Genomic DNA, 19993 nt, shown 5'->3' with positions numbered 1-19993 from the left:
CTATTTTGCAAAATGCAGATTGGGACCCATTACTGGCTTGGGAAATCCATTTAATGAGTGACAATTAACAGTTTTTAAATGAGAGAAAGTTAAATAGGATAAAGTTAAACAGGATAAAGTAGATGAAAATAGAGTGTAAATTCATAGCAAGGACTTGGCACATTGCCACAAATGCCATGGCCGAGGGTGGTGGGGGGTGGAAGAAAGGAGATAGAGCAGCATGAGGAATACACACATTGTCTGACAGCTCACACTTCAGCAGGGTATCTGATCTTCTGATAGGAGAATCGATTCGATCATCAGCATAGAAGTTGGACTTAGCTATAGCTTATCTTTCTGTTAACATAGCTCATGGGCAGATGAGAAGTGTGGGGAAGTGTCCTGTGTGGGCAGAAATACCAAGGCTTGGGAGACAAACCATGACTCCTAACTCTAGGAAACAAACTGAGGGTTGCTGGAGGGGAGGTGGGGTGGGGATGGGGTTACTGGGGGATAGATTTTTTTTTTTTATTAAAAAAGTATTTTAAAAAATACCAAAGCTCTTCAGAAGGGGACAGTAACAGTGGCAGCACTTTTCAGTAACAATAGTCACCACAACAATAATCACAGTTTAATTGAACTGGTACAAGTAGCCCATAAATGAATCATTTATTTTTAGAAGGAAAAAAAAAAGAATGATAAGATGAAAATCACATAGTAATTTTCACCTTCAGCTGGTGAACCTAAAAATGGGATAGTGGCAATTCTCAGAAAAACATTGACCCTAATAAGTACTTTGACTTCATTTGAAACTATTTGTAATGAAAACAGTTGCACTTCAGGGGAAATACTGAAAGTAATTTAAAGGTATGGTTTGTCACATGTGCAAAACATTTATAGATAATTGTAATGATGTTCTCACAAATAAAATCCTAGGTTAGTCAAAATATAAGACACCTGAAAACACAGCATGTCAAACTCAGTGCAAGATGGAAAATCATCTGCACAGTTTTCTTATTTTTATTGATTTACACTCATTGATGGAAATCTTATTATTGTCACTTCATTTCATATTTGTGATACAAGAGATTGTGATTTCTGCAGCTGCTAAAAAGATTACTCTTCCTGCAGGTATGGATTTGTTACATACAGTTTTTATGACAATTCCACTGATAACAAGCTATCCCTCTCAGGATCTGTGCTTTGGCAGGTCATTCAGAAAGAGTCCGCGTACAACCCCATTCTGAGTGAGATGTTTGCAGTCCAAGTCATGGTGCTTTGCTGTTGTTAAGTCACCTAAAATTATAGTTTGTTAGGTGGGTGTTTGACAAGGTGCTTTTATGGAGGAAATGTGTTGTTTAAATTTAGTGTCATGTAAAAGTAGGTTCAAAGTACCGAAAAAGTGTGTCATTGGTCAATGTCGATTAAACTGGGGGAAAATGTGAAAGATTTAAGTGAAAAAAAAATTTGAAGGATCCCATATACAAGAATAATCAGAAAATACCACAAGCTACGGGATGGTTGGAATTACTGTTTTATACATTGTAAAGCTTTAACATACAAAGAAATTTTACCAAATCATGGATGATCAAAAGATCTGTAGGGAAAGTTGTTGATTGTCTTTCAAAGCAATCCCAGCTGACTGCGTATAACAAAGTTTACTTGTAGTAAGTAAAAACATTAAACAGTGTGTCTGAATTCGGAAATCAGATTTGCACTTCTCTAGGCAAAAGGCAATATGATTTGGCAAATATTTACAAAGTTGATACCCGGGTGACATAACTGACATACTAAACTGATGGTATTAGTGTTTTAGCATCCGGAATTAGAAACGTAAGGAGGGGACAGTGTTCAGTACCAGGCTGCGTCCAACAAACTGGACAGTATTGCTCTGGCAAGCACCTAGAGTATCATTCAGCTCCCATATCTTCCCATTACTGCAACATCATTAAATAAGAGAACATTATTAAATAAGACCATTTTAAGAAAATGAAATAGAAGGGATTGTTGTATCTCAATTATTGGTCTCAAACTTTTATTTATTTGCAAAAGGAAAAAAATTGAAACACTAAAGAAAGAATTAAAAAATGTATTTGCAAAAAAATAAAAATTAAAAAATCTGTTTGCTTTTCAAAACCCTAAATCAATAATGAGTTAAACTTGTTACCCAAAGAACAGAAAGAATTATTTCAGCTGAGTTCCTGATTAACAGGAAAGAATGATTGTAAGACATTAAGTTCATCATCACTTTTGCTTAAGAATAAAGAATTATGTAATTGAAATTAAGTAGCTGTGAAATAGAGTACATTGTTGCCTAGCCATTCTCCCTGTCATGTAGACAAGTCTTGGTTAGAAACAGGTTGATAAGCACAATTATCCTTATATGTCCCCGACTGCAATAAACCTTTGAAAACAATCCCCACTGATGACCCCAAGTTTGTTTCTGTATTGGTTTTCTTGGGATTTTTCTAGACCTTGTTTAAACATCAATATTATATTTATTATTAACTTCTGTTTTTACTTTATCATATGTTTTAGGAGTAACAATGTATCATGAAATGTGCATTGTTTACAGTAGAAGTGTAGTTTTCCAGCTGTGGATCATTCTGCATTGGAAACAACGAAGTTCCCAGAGGCAAAGGAATTATTAATGTCTAGGCCAGTGTTACTTTTACTCTATGACAATGGCAGTCTTTTGTCGTGGATTAAAATGTGCAGTATTAGAGGCAGAGTTTGGGGAATCACTGGAAGAGAATCTTTAAGGGGCCGAAGAATGAAAAAAATTGAAGACTGGATTAGAAGACATGGTTACTTCCATATTTCTTCCCAAACCCTCTCCCTACCTTTCCTTCACAAGGTGTTGGATCCTGATACTACACATTAAGAAATATGTCATTTTGGAAGCCATGCTTATAATTAATAGTCACATGAAATAGGCTTTCAGATCTAGAAAAGTGTGCAATTCTGAATTATCATTTTTTTGTGTTTTTATTACCTGTTCTTATCTTGCAATTTGTTTATTTCACTGGTCTGATCCAAAATCTGTTTTTCCAGTTTGTTGGTGGAAAGGGAATGTTCCAGAAGCTGAAGTTCAAGTCTTGTTGTCTGATTTAATACCTAAATGTAACAAAATAAAATTCCTATTTGTCATGTTTAAAGTTACATATAACTTCCTTTTAATTAAGTCAGCTAAATTATAGGAAAACATAACTAAAGCATTTTTTTTAATTTACCCAAGTATCTTATTTTGGCATATTCTTCATTTTCAGAAAAGGCTTGAAGTCCTGGATTGCATCAGGATGTGTTTTTTTTCCACCGTGTCTTTTTTTGGAGTGTTTAATAGTTCCGGACAGTGGTATTTGTGTCAAATAATATAATGCTGTTCTTCTTGTTCTGCCATATTTTAGCATTTCTTTTCACACAGTGAGACAAGTTGGAGTATAAAATGGTCATATTTAATACATCAGAAGTTGTTGATAAATGAAAAAGGTTTTGCTTCTGCTCAAAACAAAATGTTGTTCTCTTATTTATCAGTAGACGACATGATTAGAAGTCACATGCTTCCATTCCATAAAACCGTAGCTCATTTTTAGCCCGGCATTTCCTAGTTTGTATTCACTTGTTTAGCCTTTTTTTTTTTTTTTTTCCATTTCTCTCTCTCTCTCTCTTTTAATTTTAAAAATCATATTGACCAATTAAGAAACAATAATACATCGCTATGAAGTGGGAGCTCAGTTTTACTCTGTGGGCCTCTCTGGCATACGCCACATGCAATATCGCTGTTCCCTAACAAATTTAAGGATGAATTCTTTGGCGTTTGGCTGCCTTCTAGCAGGAAGAGTCCGTTACTCACATCCTCTGGGTCATGGTTATTCAGGACGTGACATCACGTGTAAGTGTAAGGCAGAATTGTTGCCCAGGAATAAGGGTCCTTGAAAGAACCATTGTTTGCTCAGGGTCTGTGTCATTCATAAAAGGCTTGGCCAGGTCCCACTGGGCAGCTTTAGGGATAGTCCTGTCCTTAGTCAAAGCAGGATGAGTTCATACCATGAACAGTCTTATGAATGAGTGAAGGCATTGGCCAGCAGAAAGGTTGGGTTTTAATATTAACACCTGGACTATAGATTTGGCCTACATATTCTTTGGGCCCAAATACTCTGTGTTGGTTATTGCTAAAATGAACTGGAAACTGGGGTCTTTTATTCAACTCCTAAGGGCTATAAAATGAGCACAATGGGCCAGAGGTGGGGTGGGGAGGATGGCATATAGGTCCAAACTGACCCAGGATCAATGGTGATGTTTTCCATCACTTTTCCCAAAGGCCTCCAGCTGTAGGTGACTATCTAAATTATCCAGGTCAGGTGGTTGTCTGTTGTCTCTTAAGGTATCAGACCTCCACCTATCCCTCATTGTCCAGTTGAATAGCCTCTCGCTCTGACAGGCTACAAGAATCTTCTAATCAGAAAATTTTATGTTTGGATTTAAACCCATTTCACACAGTAGATTTAGTGCATAATTCGGTCCCTTGATGTCCTTGCTTAGGTTCAGCCATTTTAATGTGTTTAGCTGGACGTTAAAGGCTGTTTTCTTTCCAGTCACCTTCCAGTTTTCCTGTTATCACAGATCATATGATATCTAGTTTCACAATAGATTTTTTTTAAAGAAGTCGTGTGACCCAACAAAAGTTAAATGAAAGCTAGAAAGCCTGCCTTACACAGGACGTAGTAACAGTTTACAGCATTGCTTTATGTCTTACACTTGATTACCATTGTCTGAAAATATAAGAACTGTTATACTCTCCAGACATTTTTTTGGATGAGCTTGATTTCCCACTAGTTTTGCTATCAAAAGGTGGGGGATGTGGCTTAAACATCAATAATTTATTTTAATAATTAACTATGGATATATTGATACATTTACTTTAAAATTTGTATCTTTTATCACCTCTTGAGATTACAATTTTCATATCTTGTGATCCGCCATGTAATATAGTTATATTTTTCCTACATTGCTCTAATATTGTGGAAAGATTTGGTAAAGAAGTAACTTCTTATTCTGTCTCAGATAAAAATCTTTTATTCTCCAACCACTTTCCTACTGTTTTCCCTACTTTATCCAACAGTCCTTAGGGGGACAATGAAAGAATAACTGTACCATTCTAGACGTGATCTTATTTCAGTTGAGAGGCTTATCATTTCTCTTACCTCATATCCCCTTCTGTTGATGTCTGGCATTTCTTTTAGCTGAAGTAGCATATAGGAATATACATTATAGAAATCATTTACTATTAAATCTTCTCTCTCTCTTTCTTCCTCTCCCTCTTTTTTATTAAAGCATTACTTACAACTCAGAGTAGGAAGGTACTAACTTTATAAGCCTATAAAAAATCCAGGGTTAGGAACCAGAAAGCAGATTCACCAATGAAGAGACTTGAACTGGGAGCATCTTAATAAATTCCACCAATAGTCCTTTTTTCCCCACCAGACTATTCTTTTTTTTTTTTTTTTAAGATTTTATTTATTTGAGAGAGAGACAGAGAGAGCATGAGTAGAGGGAGGGGCAGAGGGAAAGGGAAAAGCAGACCCCACTGAGCAGTAACCGCCCCCCCACCCCCCAGGCAGGGCTGGATCCCAGGACCCTGAGATCATGAACTGAGCCGAAGTCAAATGCCCAACCGACTGAGTCACCCAGGTGCCCCCCCACCCCCACCCCCGGACTATTCTTACTCAGTCACACGTTGTGTGTCATTTGGCATGACTCGATTAATTTTGTTTCAGTGTTTTGATGTTTAATGTCTTGGTGTTATTCTTTTGTTATTTTCATATTCCTGTCTCCTACTGCTATTAACCAGCAGCTCGTAAAATCTGAAAGCTAAAAGGGCACTTAGCAGCCAGTTGTAAGACCCCGCCCTCGCTTTATAGTTAAACCCGCCGAGGCCCCCAAGAGCTGAGTGCCTTGCTCAGATTCGCTCCCCCGGCTAATGGCGGGACTAGAGCCATCAGGGGACTCAAAGCCTTCTGCGGATGGGTAAGCCCTCTACCGCAGCGGCTGCTGCGTGTGAACTCTTTGCTGCTTTGTCTATAAACTCATACCACAAATTGTTTTCACAGTTCTTTGAGATTTGGTTTTATCTTAAAAGTTAGATTGAAGAACAAAGTTCCTTGCACTCTCTTCAGTGCCTTTCATTTCTCAAATGCACAAAAAAAGTTAAGGACTTATCCAGAGTCCAAAAGATACCCAGTGAGGCAGAGGAGCATTTATCTTGTAGTTGTTGAGTATGCATCATATGAAATGATTCACATGTCGTTAGAAAAAATGTAATTTAACCTCAGTATTAAAGATGAGAATGGGGACACGTAGGCGGCTCAGTCAGTTGAGTGTCCATATCTTGATTTCAGCTCAGGTCAGGATCTCAGGGTCGTGGGATCGAGCCCCATGTCTGGCTTCACACTCGGTGGGGAATCTGCTTGGGATTCTCTCTCCCTCCCCCCCGCCCCTCCCCTGCCACCCCACTCTCTAAAATAAATAAATAAATCTTTAAGAAAAAAAAAAAGATGAAAATGTATTTACTGATTTTAAATTCTTATCTAACCGCAAATTCTTATTTTCATATCAATTTTTTTCTCCTGCTACCGTCGAGCTTTCTTCATTTTTCCACTATTTAATTAGGTAACCATGCATCCTGATTTCTTGCTAGTCACTAATCTAGCTGGACCGTTACATGTTTTCTGTTCCATTACTTACTTGTGCTTCAACGTCTGTTAACTTCCGTGTTTGCTCTGCTGTTTGATTGAGTAGGTTTGTTCCTATTTCTATCATCACAGCGGTCTGGTTCTGTACCGCATTCTGTTGCATCTCTACCATTTCTCTCTTCATGTTGTCCTGGATGTAATTCTCAAGCTAGAAAAGAACATGTGTCAGAAAGACAGTCATCAGTCAGATGGTCAGAAACCTCATTCCTAAGTATTTTCCCTTTTCCTTTAAAAAAAAAAAATGTGTTAGAAGACCCATGCCTTGCTCTAACCTCGCTGTGTTTTTATCGCTAGTAGTACAATGCAGTGTGGTTTTATGTTGACTTAAAACCAGCAGCTTGGTCCCATCATGTGTAGGAGACAGCCACCTCTAGAAGCCCACGCTGTGGCCGGCATGGGAGGCAGTGAGGCCCCCACTCAGAGGTGGGCAGAGGGGGGTGCCGTCAGCAGGCATTCTGTCCAGCTGCAGCTCTGTCCTCGTTAGGCAGGAAAGGACAGTTTGGTATTAAAAAGCATCACTATTTCTCCCACATACCAGACTTGTGGTTTCTTGAAATAGAGACTGGAGAAGACTGTGTAAGATAGAGCATGAGGAAAGGCTCGCCATTGGATTACCCTGTGATTCACAGCATCACCCCCTCAGTTTCACGTTCTGCAGAGCCCCCCCACTTGCCTCTTACCTTGTTCAGCACACATTAGACCTAGTAAGTTTTTCCTAACATGTGTGCGTTTTTCACAAGTTCCTTATTCCTGATACCAGGCAAATGTGTAATCCTACACTAGGACTTTATTGCTCCACATGCCGGGTATGTGGGCATGCCAACTCATTTTAACATTAGCTTCGGCACAAGAGAGTGAAGAAGCTCATGTCACTGCTATAGGTACAGATACCTATTATCTTTGGCAGTAAAATCATACAACTAAGTATAAATGTAGGGTATCCAGGCGTGTGGGAAAGAGCATGTGCGCTTTGGGCTATGGACACCTGCTCTCTTATTTTTCTTTGACTCTAGGGATGTTGCTTAACTTTAGGGGTGCCCAGTGTCCCCCTGTATAGAATAGAGTTTCTGATTGGTCAGAGAAATGTTTGAAGGATTAACTAAGCTATGCTTTTACAGTCATTGTGTGTATGCATAACTTTGGATACATAAAATGTAATTTCCTTTCTTCTTTGTTTTTCATGGTAATCCAATGATAGGAGCCACAATTCTATTCTTAACCCAAACTACAAGTTCACAAGGACAGAAAACCTTATTTTTTCCTCATAGTTATAACTCAGAATTTTTTAAATTAAATTGAATACCTGAAAGATGACTATAAAACTGCTTATAATGCCTTTCCTTAAAACTTGTAATTCTCTGCACAGAAACCATTCATAGAACCAGTCATCAAACATCGTTTCTCCTAAAATCTTAACTATGAAGCAGTTCTGTATTTCTGCCTGTCAAAGTGAGAAATAGGAATGGTGGAGTTTCTCCCCTAGAGTTCAAGGGCTTCTTTGTTGGCGCAGTTTTTATAAACTGTGTCTTGGGTGGTATAATAAGTCTCAAGGTTGGTATTAGAACTCTGGGTTTACTGCCTCCATTTCTTGCTTGCCATTGACTCTGTCCCTACCCCTGTGTGCTTCTCATCTCCCTCCTTGCTACTTATCTGAGGGTTAATGGTCACTCCCTGGTTCTCCCCTGTCAATGGGCAGATCAGATAGCATCATCCTGACAATTCCTGCAGCTCTGATCTCTTGTAAAATCTTATAGTCGAAGCCTTTCCTTCTCCATATGAATAAAAATAGATTATACCACTGTCAAAAATGAAATCATGTGCTATTTCTTGGCAGTCCAAGAAATACCTCTAGTATAGACTTCATAAAATTGGAAGACTGAAACCCTTGTTAAGCCTGTATTAACTAGCTGATGATAACTAGCTCAAGCTTTTTAGTGCCTGGTCTTTTCTTAATGTATTCTTCTTCCCCTCCCCTGCTTTTTTAAAATTTAACTTTTATGATTTAAACAATTTATAAGAACTCAGAAGTTTATTTCTCCTTTCTTTCCCTCTGTCTCTCTCTCGTTCACACACTCACACACACACACTCTCTCTTTCACTCTCTCATCACCATGGGAGTAATAGAATTTTTGAGGTTAAAGTTAAAGCTGTATAAGTCATCCAGAGGAGTTGTCCTAGTTACTCTTAACACCCAGCAAAGATAATATTTAGAAAGACTTATTCTGGGAAGTTTGGACTCATTCAAGATATATTCAAGCTGGAGTTTGGTTTAAGTCCATACTCTAAAGTAATAATTTATAAACGAGCATAAATAAAGGTCTTAATCCTCTTATTGATTTTAGTACTTAACTATATAAAAATGATTCAGTCCTTTGTCGCTCTAAATCATTTTACTAGAGGAGGAAAATGGGTCCTTCAGTCTTCCCCCAGCCCATTCTAGAACTACTGAGTCAAATGTGGTTACAACCGCCGGGACACATGAGAAACTTATTTATAATTTGACATTTTAAAGTCAACTTTCCATTTAAAATTAGTCCCAAGCACTTTAAAAGACATAAAAGACCCAATTTTTAAAAGTAAAAAATTTTAACTTTATTGCCATAATTTTTTCTAAGCTTGAAAACAATAGAAAAGAAAGTACTTTCAAGTCACTGTTTTTCAGCTTTCCAGGAGGAAGGAGTACATGTATGTGTGGGTGTGGTCAGTGTTTTACATGGAAATAAGTTACAGATACATGTACACATGTGCTGCCCGGGTATGTATAGATCTTATATACATAGTATGTATGCGGCTAGTATCTATATACAGTATATACAACTAAATGAAGTAAAATTCTGTATGCTACTGATCCAGTATCTAATTGAAGTCTTGGGGAGGAAAGTGGGACAGAAACAGAAATATCAAGAAGTAGACGTTTTTGTGTTGATTCTCAAAAAGATTTGTGCCCTCACACTTGAAGCAGTGAAAATAAGATTTTAAGAGAAATGGGTGCTGTGACAGCTGAGTACTCTTCAGCAACAAAGAAGAACATATTTAGTCCCAGAAGCAATAGCAGCAAGAACAGCCACAGTAACCGTAGTTAATGTTTGCTGCGTGCTGCAGATGTTCCTGCTCCTCTTTTCGCTCTTTCCAGGGACTCCAGGCGCCCCGGATCTTAGGCGGGTGCGCTAGGACTGGCGTGGTGGTTCAGCCCGGGCTCCACGCCACCCTATTCCTGCCTTTTCCTTCTTTCTAGTTTATTGCTCTGGAATGTATTTCTGTTTAGTATCACTTGTTTTTATTGCCTGGAACTGAAACCGAGCAATATAGAAATCTGCCCAGTGCAGTTCCCTTCTACTGTAAGGAAGTCTTCATTCAAGGAAAGATGTGAGATAGGTAGGATCTCCCCAGCTCCGTTGGCAGTGTCACGCTCCCCCTCCTTGGACAGCTGTTTCTGTCTTTGCCATCTGCATTTAGCTGCTCTTCTCAAAACAGTTCCAAGATACTTGAACCTCCCCAGGGAGGAGACGGGGTTCTTCCTCATTTCACACGGGTGGCTTCGCACACTCATATTTGGCAGGAATGGTTGACATTGCCTTCATGTCAGAAGATGATTATGCACTGATTCGGATTTGTGAGGCTAAGTGCCCTCCCCCCCCCCCCCCGCAAAAGGTCCCCATTACAGTTTGAAAGGATGGTGTGGACATTCATTTTGCCCCTTCTTAAATTATTGGTCTAAGCACTGAAAGTCCTTAAGCTGTTTCTCTTTCCTTAGAGTTCAAGTGAATTATCCAAATTCAAGGAACAGTTCAAGGCTATCACTGTCATTGTAGTTGCATGGATTGTTGCTCAGTATTGGTTTGATTTGCTAAAAAAGAATGCACTCTAAACATAGCCTTTCAGAAAAGTTGGCAATGCATTGAAGTTCAAGCAACCAGAGTAAACTATTTTAACATACATAAAGATATATATATATTTTTAATGTGAAATATGTCCTGAAGGTTTTGATTACTTCTCCAACATTTGGAATGATTAAATTTGACAGGAAAAATAAGTCTGTTTGCAAGGTAACTATGGCAGATTGATTACATATTAAAATGCTTCCCTTGCTATCTTTCATCTCACCAAGATTATCATCATTTTTTTCAACCAAAAGGAAAGTAATCTTGAAATTGGCTGGGGAAAGGAAAACAGAGAGAGTGTACGAAAACTATCCCCAACTTCAAGATTTTGATCTTGGTCCTGTACCAACTATATAGTCCTGGTTGAGAGATCCTTTCTATTTTAAATAGAGCTCAGTGCCCTGATACCTTTTAATTAATTAGTTTTTGTCCTCTGAATGCTCTAACTTCCCTGGGAAATTAACAAATTGTGGGAGGCTTCACTGGAAACATTTTATCTCTAGCATTGCAATTTAGAAACAAGTTACTATAACTGTTCTCTCTTGCCCACACACGTCCCCAAAAAGGATGTTTTTTTTCTACCTCAGTTATTCCTCCTGACTTGATCCCTTCTTCCTGCCCAGTGTCTACCATCTTCTGTCTTCTGGATTCTCACACAGCCCCTAACTGTGCTCCGGCAACCCCACCCCGAGTGTTGTGGTCACTCTGCAACTCACATTACTCCCTCGTGGTTGTGCCTGTAAGATGGAGTGCAGATGAAGTGCAGATTCCCTCGCTTGGCAGCACATACTCCTTCTGATCTCTCGAATCCCCCAGCCTAGTTTCCTCTGTGCACCTTCCTCCTGGCTGTGCCAGACCCCTTAGGCTGCTTCAGACCTCCCGCCTTTGTCTGCCATCTCCCTTGGCCTGGATCCCTTTCCCCCTTCTGCAGTTACACCCTACCCCATTGCATGCCCTCCTCAGAGATCTCCACCGCACTCTTGTGTTGCCTTTTGATATCCCAAAAAACCATTTTGTACTTGTTTCATTGATTTTTTAATCTCCTACAACTGTAGATTTATGTTCTTGTTTGCTCGGGATATGGACATCTGTAGCCCTTCTTCAGCCACACCCCCTAGTAACAACACGCAAAGCATGTGCTCTTAAAATTAGCTTGAAAACTTGGAGGCAAGATTATTAAATCCAGGGATTTTCTGTTTGGAAAGCTTTTGACCTAATGTTCTTGGTTCCCTGTCATGAAAAAACTGAAACATCTCCTGAGGTTTTCAGACAGAAAAGTGGCAGAATAGGCTTTCCTCCCGCTCCTTATAAAGTTTGTGTGTGTGTGTGTGTGTGTGTGTGTATGTGTGTGTTTTTTAATCTAGAGATTTTACTTCCTAAGCAGTTATGTACTCAGCAGTATTTAAGGAGAGATGCAGAGGTTAAAGAGGGAAGGGCTGAGAGATGCATGACTCAAGCACATCTTTGTCCTCTGAAACACTTGCAGTAGTCAGTGGGCAAATATGTTGCCCATACATTGGAGATAATGTTCAAATGCCCCGTCAGCTGGAAAGTTCCTCTGTTGCCTCTTTATATTGATTCTCCAGTTGAATTTATCCAGCCTAGAACAGTCCATACCAAAGCCATGTGCCTTCCATTGACTGTCTGTAATTTTCGCCCTTTCTCTCCACAGCCAGTCCTATTAACTAATTTGTTCTGCTCTACCTTTTCAGTTTTTTTCTATTAATAATTTATGAGTGACTTTTTGTTATCTGATACTGTGTCTAGATAACCCCTTTCCTCTTTTCACTGTCATAAAGAGACTGAAAGTGTGCTTGTTGAGGACTATAAACTTGAAAACATGATCAGGAACAGAGTTGCAGGCACCACTTGGTGCCTTGCTAAAGCTAATAGCTTGCCCCCCTCCTCCTGTGACTGATAAAATTTTAAATAATTTGAATACCAGCATATCTGTGCTCCCTCAAGCTGTATTTCTTTGCTTTTATTTGTGAATGTAACTACTTCTCTCTCTTTGTTATTTAATTGGGGGTCATCATCCCATAAACTCCATCTCTTTGCCTCATTGTGTGTTTCCCTTACCATCGCTCCAGAATCCAAGGAGAAAGTGTATTTTTCCCCTCAAGCATTCCAGTCATTTCCTACTGATAAAATGGCTGTTTTTTCCATCAATGGCAGTCATTTTAAATATACGCTAGCTTAAATATAATGAGGCTGGTATATAGTAACATAACTGAGTTTGGGCATTTCATATGGGAAAAGGTGTCACATTTTACATATGCGTGACTTTTTAGAGGGTTCTTAAGGTACATATATATTTATCCATTTATTTACTAGTGCTCTGGCTCACAACACTTTATAGATACTCCTGAGGCAGGGAGCACATAAATGCAGCAGGTATTATAAGGTGATGTATATGTTTATATAAAGCAAGAGTGGTAATAGCAATTTACAATTGCAAAATGATTTTATACCTATTAACTTCTTTATGTATGAATATATAAATATTATATATTATATTATGTATATCTTATATTTCTGTATATATTAAATATATCTTTATTAATTAGGTAATATAGTAATTTCACTTGATTCTCCTAGTGCCTTAGCTTGGGTTTCCCCCAAACCAGAGCCGGAGACAAAGGCATGTGGCAGGAAGTTTATTTAGGAAGTGGTCCCAGGGAGCAGCCGTGGAAGACAGGCCAGGGAAGAAAGGAGGCTGAGGCTGGTTCAAACGTGTGGACTTGGTTGGCCACCGCTGTGGCAGCGACCAGTGAAAAATCCCACAAAACCTTCTGAGGAGCTGTAGGAAATGTGTTTCAGCACCGAACCCTCCACCTGTGGCGAGAAAGGGAAGGCTCCGTCCCTTTGGGCAGGGATAGTCTCGAGGGCATCCGCTCTCCCACACCTGAGGTCTGCTTGCAGGAGCTCTGGGGAGGCTGCACCAGCATCCTCAGCCAGCATGGGGGGCTGCAGGGAGCCCCAGTCTGTGATGCTGGCCACCGGGAGGCCTGGGAGCGGCTGGAGGAGGTGTTCCCGGAGACAGCAGGGTGGTGCTACTGGCCTAGTTTCCAGAGGAGAAAACCGAGGCCAGAGCACTCATGTGCCTGCTACCCACAGTGTCATGGACCAGGGTCCGCTGTGACAGAGGAGGAGGCTTCACTGGAGTGACGCGAGACCTGTGTTGCAGGGGATCCCTGGTGGGAAGGGCCTGGCACCAGCAATTCGGTGCAGTGGGGACCTTGTTCCTGCTCAGGGGGTGCTGCAGAGGAGAGCTGCCAGGAAAGCAGCCATTCCGACATTGACTCTTTCTGATGCTGGAGAGGGGGGTGTGGCTGGAGACCAGAAACCCAGGCACAGAGTACCATCCGCGGAACCCAGGAGCCTGACAAGGTTGGAGCAGCTAAAGAGACTGAGGAGAACTTCACTTTCAACCTCACAAATACTGTCTACACGTTAGACATTCTGCAGACTTTTGCATTGCTCTAGTTCTTGGGGTATTTTGTTCTCAGCTTAGGAGGTGGTAGTGATGCTTCCTACAGAGATAGAAAGGGAAGAGAAAACTATTCTCTTTATAAAATAAACTGAATTATCAATTATTACAAATGGGAGCAGTTGAAATCCTGGGAATGAGATTGATGCATTTAGGCTACAATACAACTGGAGATTTCTCTTTTAATGAAACCACCATGTTCTTGCCTTTCTAAAACTAAGGTGCACCGAGAGAAAAAATAAAGTGAGTAAATTACTTTAGTGTCTTTCTATGGCAGATAGTACCTTTGAAACGTGTATATTCATAGACATATGCATATTTATAAACACACGTATGTCCTCATGTGTGGAGATGGAAATAGATAGATACAGACATATCCATCCATTTTCACTCCTCTGTAGCATGATAAACTGTCCAAAGCTGAGGGGAAAAAAGACTTTAGAAATCAGTGATATTGTTGGACTCTCTCATTTTCTGAATGAAGGTACCAGGACCCGGATCACCAGCGCAAGCTCATAGCCGAGTAAAGATTGATACCCTGGTGGCCCACAGCCGGGTCCAGCACCCTCCACGGCACTGATGTACCTGTGCTCACCTAAAAACCTGTGCCACCGGGTGTTAACAGGGTTACTTTTTCAATTCTGTGATGAAATATTCAGATCCCATCTTGTATCTGCTCTTTTTCTGCTGTCTCTTTCTGTATTCCTATGGCTTTGCTGAAATCCTGCGGAGATTTCTAGGGACAGTGTGATCATCTATGGAGCAGGCTTTTTTTTTCCCCTTTCTTTTCTTTTTCACATGAAATAAATGTACACCGTCACAATTACTAAACTAGATGGCCCAGAAAGGAGAGAAAAGGCTAAAAGAATTTAAATGATTTTTGTCTTGAAGATACTTCCAAGGCAAACTCGTTCTTTATAAGGAGGCAGGAAGCCTGTGTTGTTTCTTTCACAGAAAGGGAGGGAGGGGGATTTGGGAATGCAGATGGGCATGCTTGGGGAGTCTCAGCATTGGGCCTTGGGCGCCCTGCTGAGTGCTGCACATCAGAGCAGACCTCCAGCCAAGCTTTGCTGCTTTACCTCCTGTGGCTAGCAAACCCAAAGGTGGAGAGAATTTGGGGGATAACCTTGGAAGACTCTCAGAGTACATTGGATTAATTTATATGAGCATTTAGCGATGAAGTGTCCCACCTTCTGTGTATGATGTACCACTGACCCACTGTCAGCAAAATGTACTTCTGCAGTTATTTTCCCAGTATGGCCGATAGCTCTCTTCTGACCTGTTCATATTCTCTTGCCAGAACATCGTTCTGTCTCCTCTACTGTGGATTAGGATAAAGGGATACAGTATACTTCTGTATCCTCTCTTCAGCTGATTCGACATTTCTGGGAGCACAGTGTGACAGTGTCCTGTGTATGGTGGGGGAGGGCTGTGTGAGTTTCAGTCCGCATCACACACTGAAGCTGAACAAAGCCACCCAAACCACAAACACTAGTTGCTGCAGTAATAATCCTGGGAAATATTTAGGCAAGTGTGTTCGTCTCATTTTCATAAAGCTGTAGCTGCAGCTTTTTTAATTTTATGAGTTTATAACAGCTGAAGTTCATACTTTTCTGAGCCATTTAGGAGGGAAAGTGTACCTCTTCTCAAGTCTAATATTAGATTGCCTCTAATTTGACCTCTGGTTCAGTCTTCATTCTCACAAGTGTTTAAAGCTATCTATTTTTCATATTTTCCTATTTATTCACATGATTCAGTGGCCTGTGTGCACATACTTTAAGAAATTGTACTTACGTGGGCTTTGCAGAAGCAAAGTGATTAATCTTCTTTTTTTTTTTAAGATTTTTTACTTATTTATTTGACAGAGAGAGACACAGCAAGAGAGGGAACACAGGCAGGGGGAGTGGAAGAGGGAGAAGCAGGCTTCCCGCCGAGCAGGGAGCCTGATGCGGGGCTTGATCCCAGGACCCCGGGACCATGACCCGAACCAAAGGCAGACGCTTAAAGACTGAGCCACCCAGGCACCCCATCTTTTTTTTTTTTTAACTCACATTAGAGAATAGAAATTATTTGTTTAATTAGGCTATGTTAATCTTTAAAGCTGTACATTAATTTTTAAAGCTGCAATGCATTTTTAAGCATGTTAACAACTTATTTTAAAACCTGATCAACAGTAGAATTTTTTTCTAATCAGAAACAGTGCAGCAAAAGCAAAACAATTTTCAGTGCCCAAATTATGTGGCAAGACAGAATAGTATGGCTTTTTTTTTTTTAACTAATTTTAACTCATCTTCATTTCCTGATCTGAAATTTGATAAGAAGTGTATTATGTTTCAAAGTATTTACTGTTCACCTCTGAAATGTTGACAGCCAAGTGGGACTGCTGTTCACTTTGGAAGGCCATACAAGAGCTCTAAGCACATTCCACTTCTGTCTGTGGCTCGCAGTCCAGGGAAACTGTTCCAAAAGCCACACACACAGTGCTCTGGGGATGGCTATAGTTTGACTTCACGAGAACAGAGTCTCAGCTGGGAACTGCAAATAGTGATTATGACTTTGGACAAATCAGTGAGCTTCTAATTATGTTTTCCAAGGCCTCCTGACCTGAAATAAGAGAGTATCCGCCTAAAAAATACATGTTGTATCAAACTTCTCTTTACAAAATACCAGTTCTGGGGATGATGTTTCTGATTCATTTTTAGAGGGAGTTTATTTCAATCTTTTGTTTCAGGGGCATGCCATTCATATATTGGGGGAGTCGCTTTCTCTCCAATGGTTAAGTAAGACTAGATACACAAAATTGGCCATTAAAATGAAGGTGCTACTGATTCATATGGAGTTTAAATGCACACTATTCTGTTTCTATAGAATTACTAACTTATCTTAAAGTAATTTTTGCATAAAATTTCAGTGTAAGAAGGAATCCATTTGGACGAAGACACAGATATGGCATATAGAGTTATACTTTGCATACTGACATACATATTGACTTGCTATATATAAAATCTGTTGATGTCCAAATCAGGAGGAATTGAGATATGTTTTGTGGCCAATTATATGGTACCAGATTGAAAAGGGCTAAAGAACATTCTTTAATGAACACTTTCCACCAGTTGCTTTCTCACAATAGAATGATTATTTTGATTTCTAAATTTTGCTCCTTGGGGATGGATTTGATGTGCTAATGTACTGCAATTTAACTTTTAAAAATAACATAGGTTACTGCTAAAATTAAATGCTGTCACAGGCATCATGGAACAAAAGAAGCCACACACCAAAGAATACTTACTACATGATCCCATTTATGTCACATTCAAGAATAGACCAAATTTACTGATGGTGACCGAAGTCAGAATAATGATTTCTGGGTGGGAGATGTTGGGAGTGGGGGGCTGGTGGTGGTGCAGGCGAGGTTATTAACTGGGAAGGAACAGGAGGGAAACTTCTGAGGTGCTAGAAATATTTTGTATCTTAATCTCAGAGGTGGTTGCCTGACTAAATTCATATTTTAAAAGTTCACAAATCTATCGATTTAAGAATTGTATACTTTATACACTTTCTGTGTTTTAGACCTCAAGAAAGAGTTTTTTTTTTTTAAAGGTAAGAATAGTAGAAATGAAATGTTTGATGAATTTTGCTGTGACACCATGACCCTAGTTGCTATGAGTGATTTTATTTACCTCTTTCTGCAGCTTTCATCTGCTTGTTCCTAAATACCGCCTAAAGAAATGAACTTTGAAAAAGTGATTTCACAGCAACTGCAGAGAGCTATAGATTAAACTGTTTCAGCTGCCCAAAGAGGGTTAAAAGTATTCAGTTAGGTAAATTAGTGATTTCACATTCCGAAACTCAATTCTTTCCGGATCAAGCATAAAAGGCATTTGCTCTTGGAAGACCAAGAAAGAATTCATGCAGTTCCCATTAGTCTAAAAATAAATAATAAATAAATAAATGTCTGAGTCATGGGTTGCATTTTGTTGGAGTTCAGTGCCTTCAAGTGTAGGGAGAAAATGATTTATTCTCTGAATAGTTGTGCTACCCATTGCCCATTGGAATGAAAACAGAATTACTCCGAGAAAAGTGAAATCCATGAATTAGTCCATTGAATTTGATCATATTTTGAGTTTTACCAATTCAAGTAGTTCTTGCTTGAGCAACCTGATAAAAAACACCTAAATAAAGTGGCTTTGTTTGTGTTGGATGAAGGTGGGGAAGAGGTTGTGATTCTTGAAGCTATTGTGATTGTGGACTTGTCATTCCAGCATAGATTCTGAGACTCAGACACACCTGTGTATGAATACTAGCTCGACTACGTACTAGCTACCAAGTCAACTTTTTTTAACCTCAGGTTTCTCATTGGTAAAACAGGCATATAAATACCCACTGAGCTATGTTAGCATAAAAATTAAGTGGAAGAAATTAGCACCGTTCCCAGGCGGTTTGCCAGGGCACCCTGGGTCCCTGCAGCAAACCCATAGGAGCCACGGGAGATGGCTGCCAGCCATCTAGAAGAATTAGTATCAGAGAAGAAAACTAGCTCACAGTTTCAGCGCTGTTAGATTCTGTCGCTGTGCAAAGCCGGGTTTTTGGTGGTCCCTGCTGCAAAAGGCAAGTATTGCATGACAGTCGGCATGAAACTCGAAATGAGGGTGGCAGTGTCCAGTTTGATTCCAAAGTTTGAGAAGCTGAGTGATGCCTAGCTGGCCAGTATATCCCACTGCTAAATCACTGGTGTTAACTTCAGTCTTAGAACATCTTTATAGACTCCTGCATTTAGTACGGTGTATACTCAATCTACCTCCTCTCCTCCTTTCCCTCAATCCATCTGTTGTCTTTAACTGCGATCTCTAGGATTTGAAGTGTTGATTAGAAAATCGGTAAATCAAAAAGAACTGGTAATTATGTAAGATCTTCCTGAAGACACATACTTGAATATTCCTAAGTTCCGAAACCATTAAGAAAAACAGCCCGGTTTCTCGCCAGCTTGTTTGGCACCGCGTCTGCTTTCAGGCTGACAGCTTTTATAAGCATAGTGTGCTGTAGAGGGACACTCTTAGAGCTTCAGATGTATGTTCTGGGGGATAGCAGTGGTTGCCTCGGGCTGATGTGAGTTTGGTGGGGTAGCGGAAGGACAGAGTGTGTGCCAGTTTTACAAAAGTAAGGTGGTCCACTTCTGCATGTAATTTATAGTTTGCATGCTTGCCATCCTCACTTGTTCAAAGTCGAACTAGTTTTATAACATGTAGAAAAGCCAAATTTTCTTGAACACCAAAGCAATTTGGAAAGTAACTTTTCAGTGTGATTCTCCAAATGTTTGTGGTAAAAGTACAAGGGACTTGAATCATTTTCCCATAATTAGTTTCAGTTCTGGAGGTCTGCCCCTTCTCCCTAACCCTGCTGCCTTGCATGCATGTCTATTCCAATGGAAGCTAGTGGAAAATTCCTATCCCCTTTCACTCTACTGCCATGAGTTATAAAAAGCATGTCATTCAGAATTGACTTTTTCTTCTGCATGCTTGAATTTTTACTCACAACTTAAAGGGGGAAAAAATCCTTTCAGGAGATACTTCTCTTTCAATGGGGTGAGGGGCCCAGCATCACTTTGAGCCACCATGAAATGGCTGACTCACTTTGCTTCATTTTTAGGGGTCAGATGTTTACATCAACGAGTGCTTTTTAAGAGGTAGTATGTGCTGAGTAGCACACCACCACCTCTTTTTCAGAGCTGCAGTGGCTCTCATTCACACAAGGCACTTAAGATGCACATCTTCACTGACTAATTCAGTGGGAACAAGCAGCTCACATGCAAGTGAGGATGAGGGGTAAGGCCATGCAAAGGAACTGGTGGGAATGAGGGGTGAGGGGGCGCAGGAAGTGGGACTGCGGGGGGG

At 40.0% G+C, this 19993-nt stretch overlaps 2 protein-coding genes across 5 annotated transcripts in view; one reads left to right on the top strand and one right to left on the bottom strand.

Moving 5' to 3' along the window:
- The window catches only part of LOC102738310 (microcephalin), a 208266-nt gene that overhangs the window by 99802 nt on the left and 88471 nt on the right, over positions 1-19993 (top strand). The gene's annotated exons all lie outside the window — the stretch shown is intronic.
- The window catches only part of ANGPT2 (angiopoietin 2), a 54886-nt gene that overhangs the window by 18830 nt on the left and 16063 nt on the right, over positions 1-19993 (bottom strand). For both annotated transcript variants that reach the window (XM_006741169.3, XM_006741170.3), the window contains exons 2-3: positions 6724-6879; positions 2975-3096 (exon numbers count right to left, since the gene is read on the bottom strand). In XM_006741169.3, the coding sequence (XP_006741232.2) occupies positions 2975-3096; positions 6724-6879 (278 nt within the window). The remainder of the gene's footprint in view (positions 1-2974; positions 3097-6723; positions 6880-19993) is intronic.

Source organism: Leptonychotes weddellii, chromosome 2 (assembly GCF_054177405.1).
Source record: "Leptonychotes weddellii isolate Sample4059 chromosome 2, ASM5417740v2, whole genome shotgun sequence".
In the NCBI taxonomy this organism is placed as follows: domain Eukaryota; kingdom Metazoa; phylum Chordata; class Mammalia; order Carnivora; family Phocidae; genus Leptonychotes; species Leptonychotes weddellii.
The sequence above is the reverse complement of the archived record's forward strand: the minus strand, read 5'-3'. Positions and strand labels throughout refer to the sequence as shown.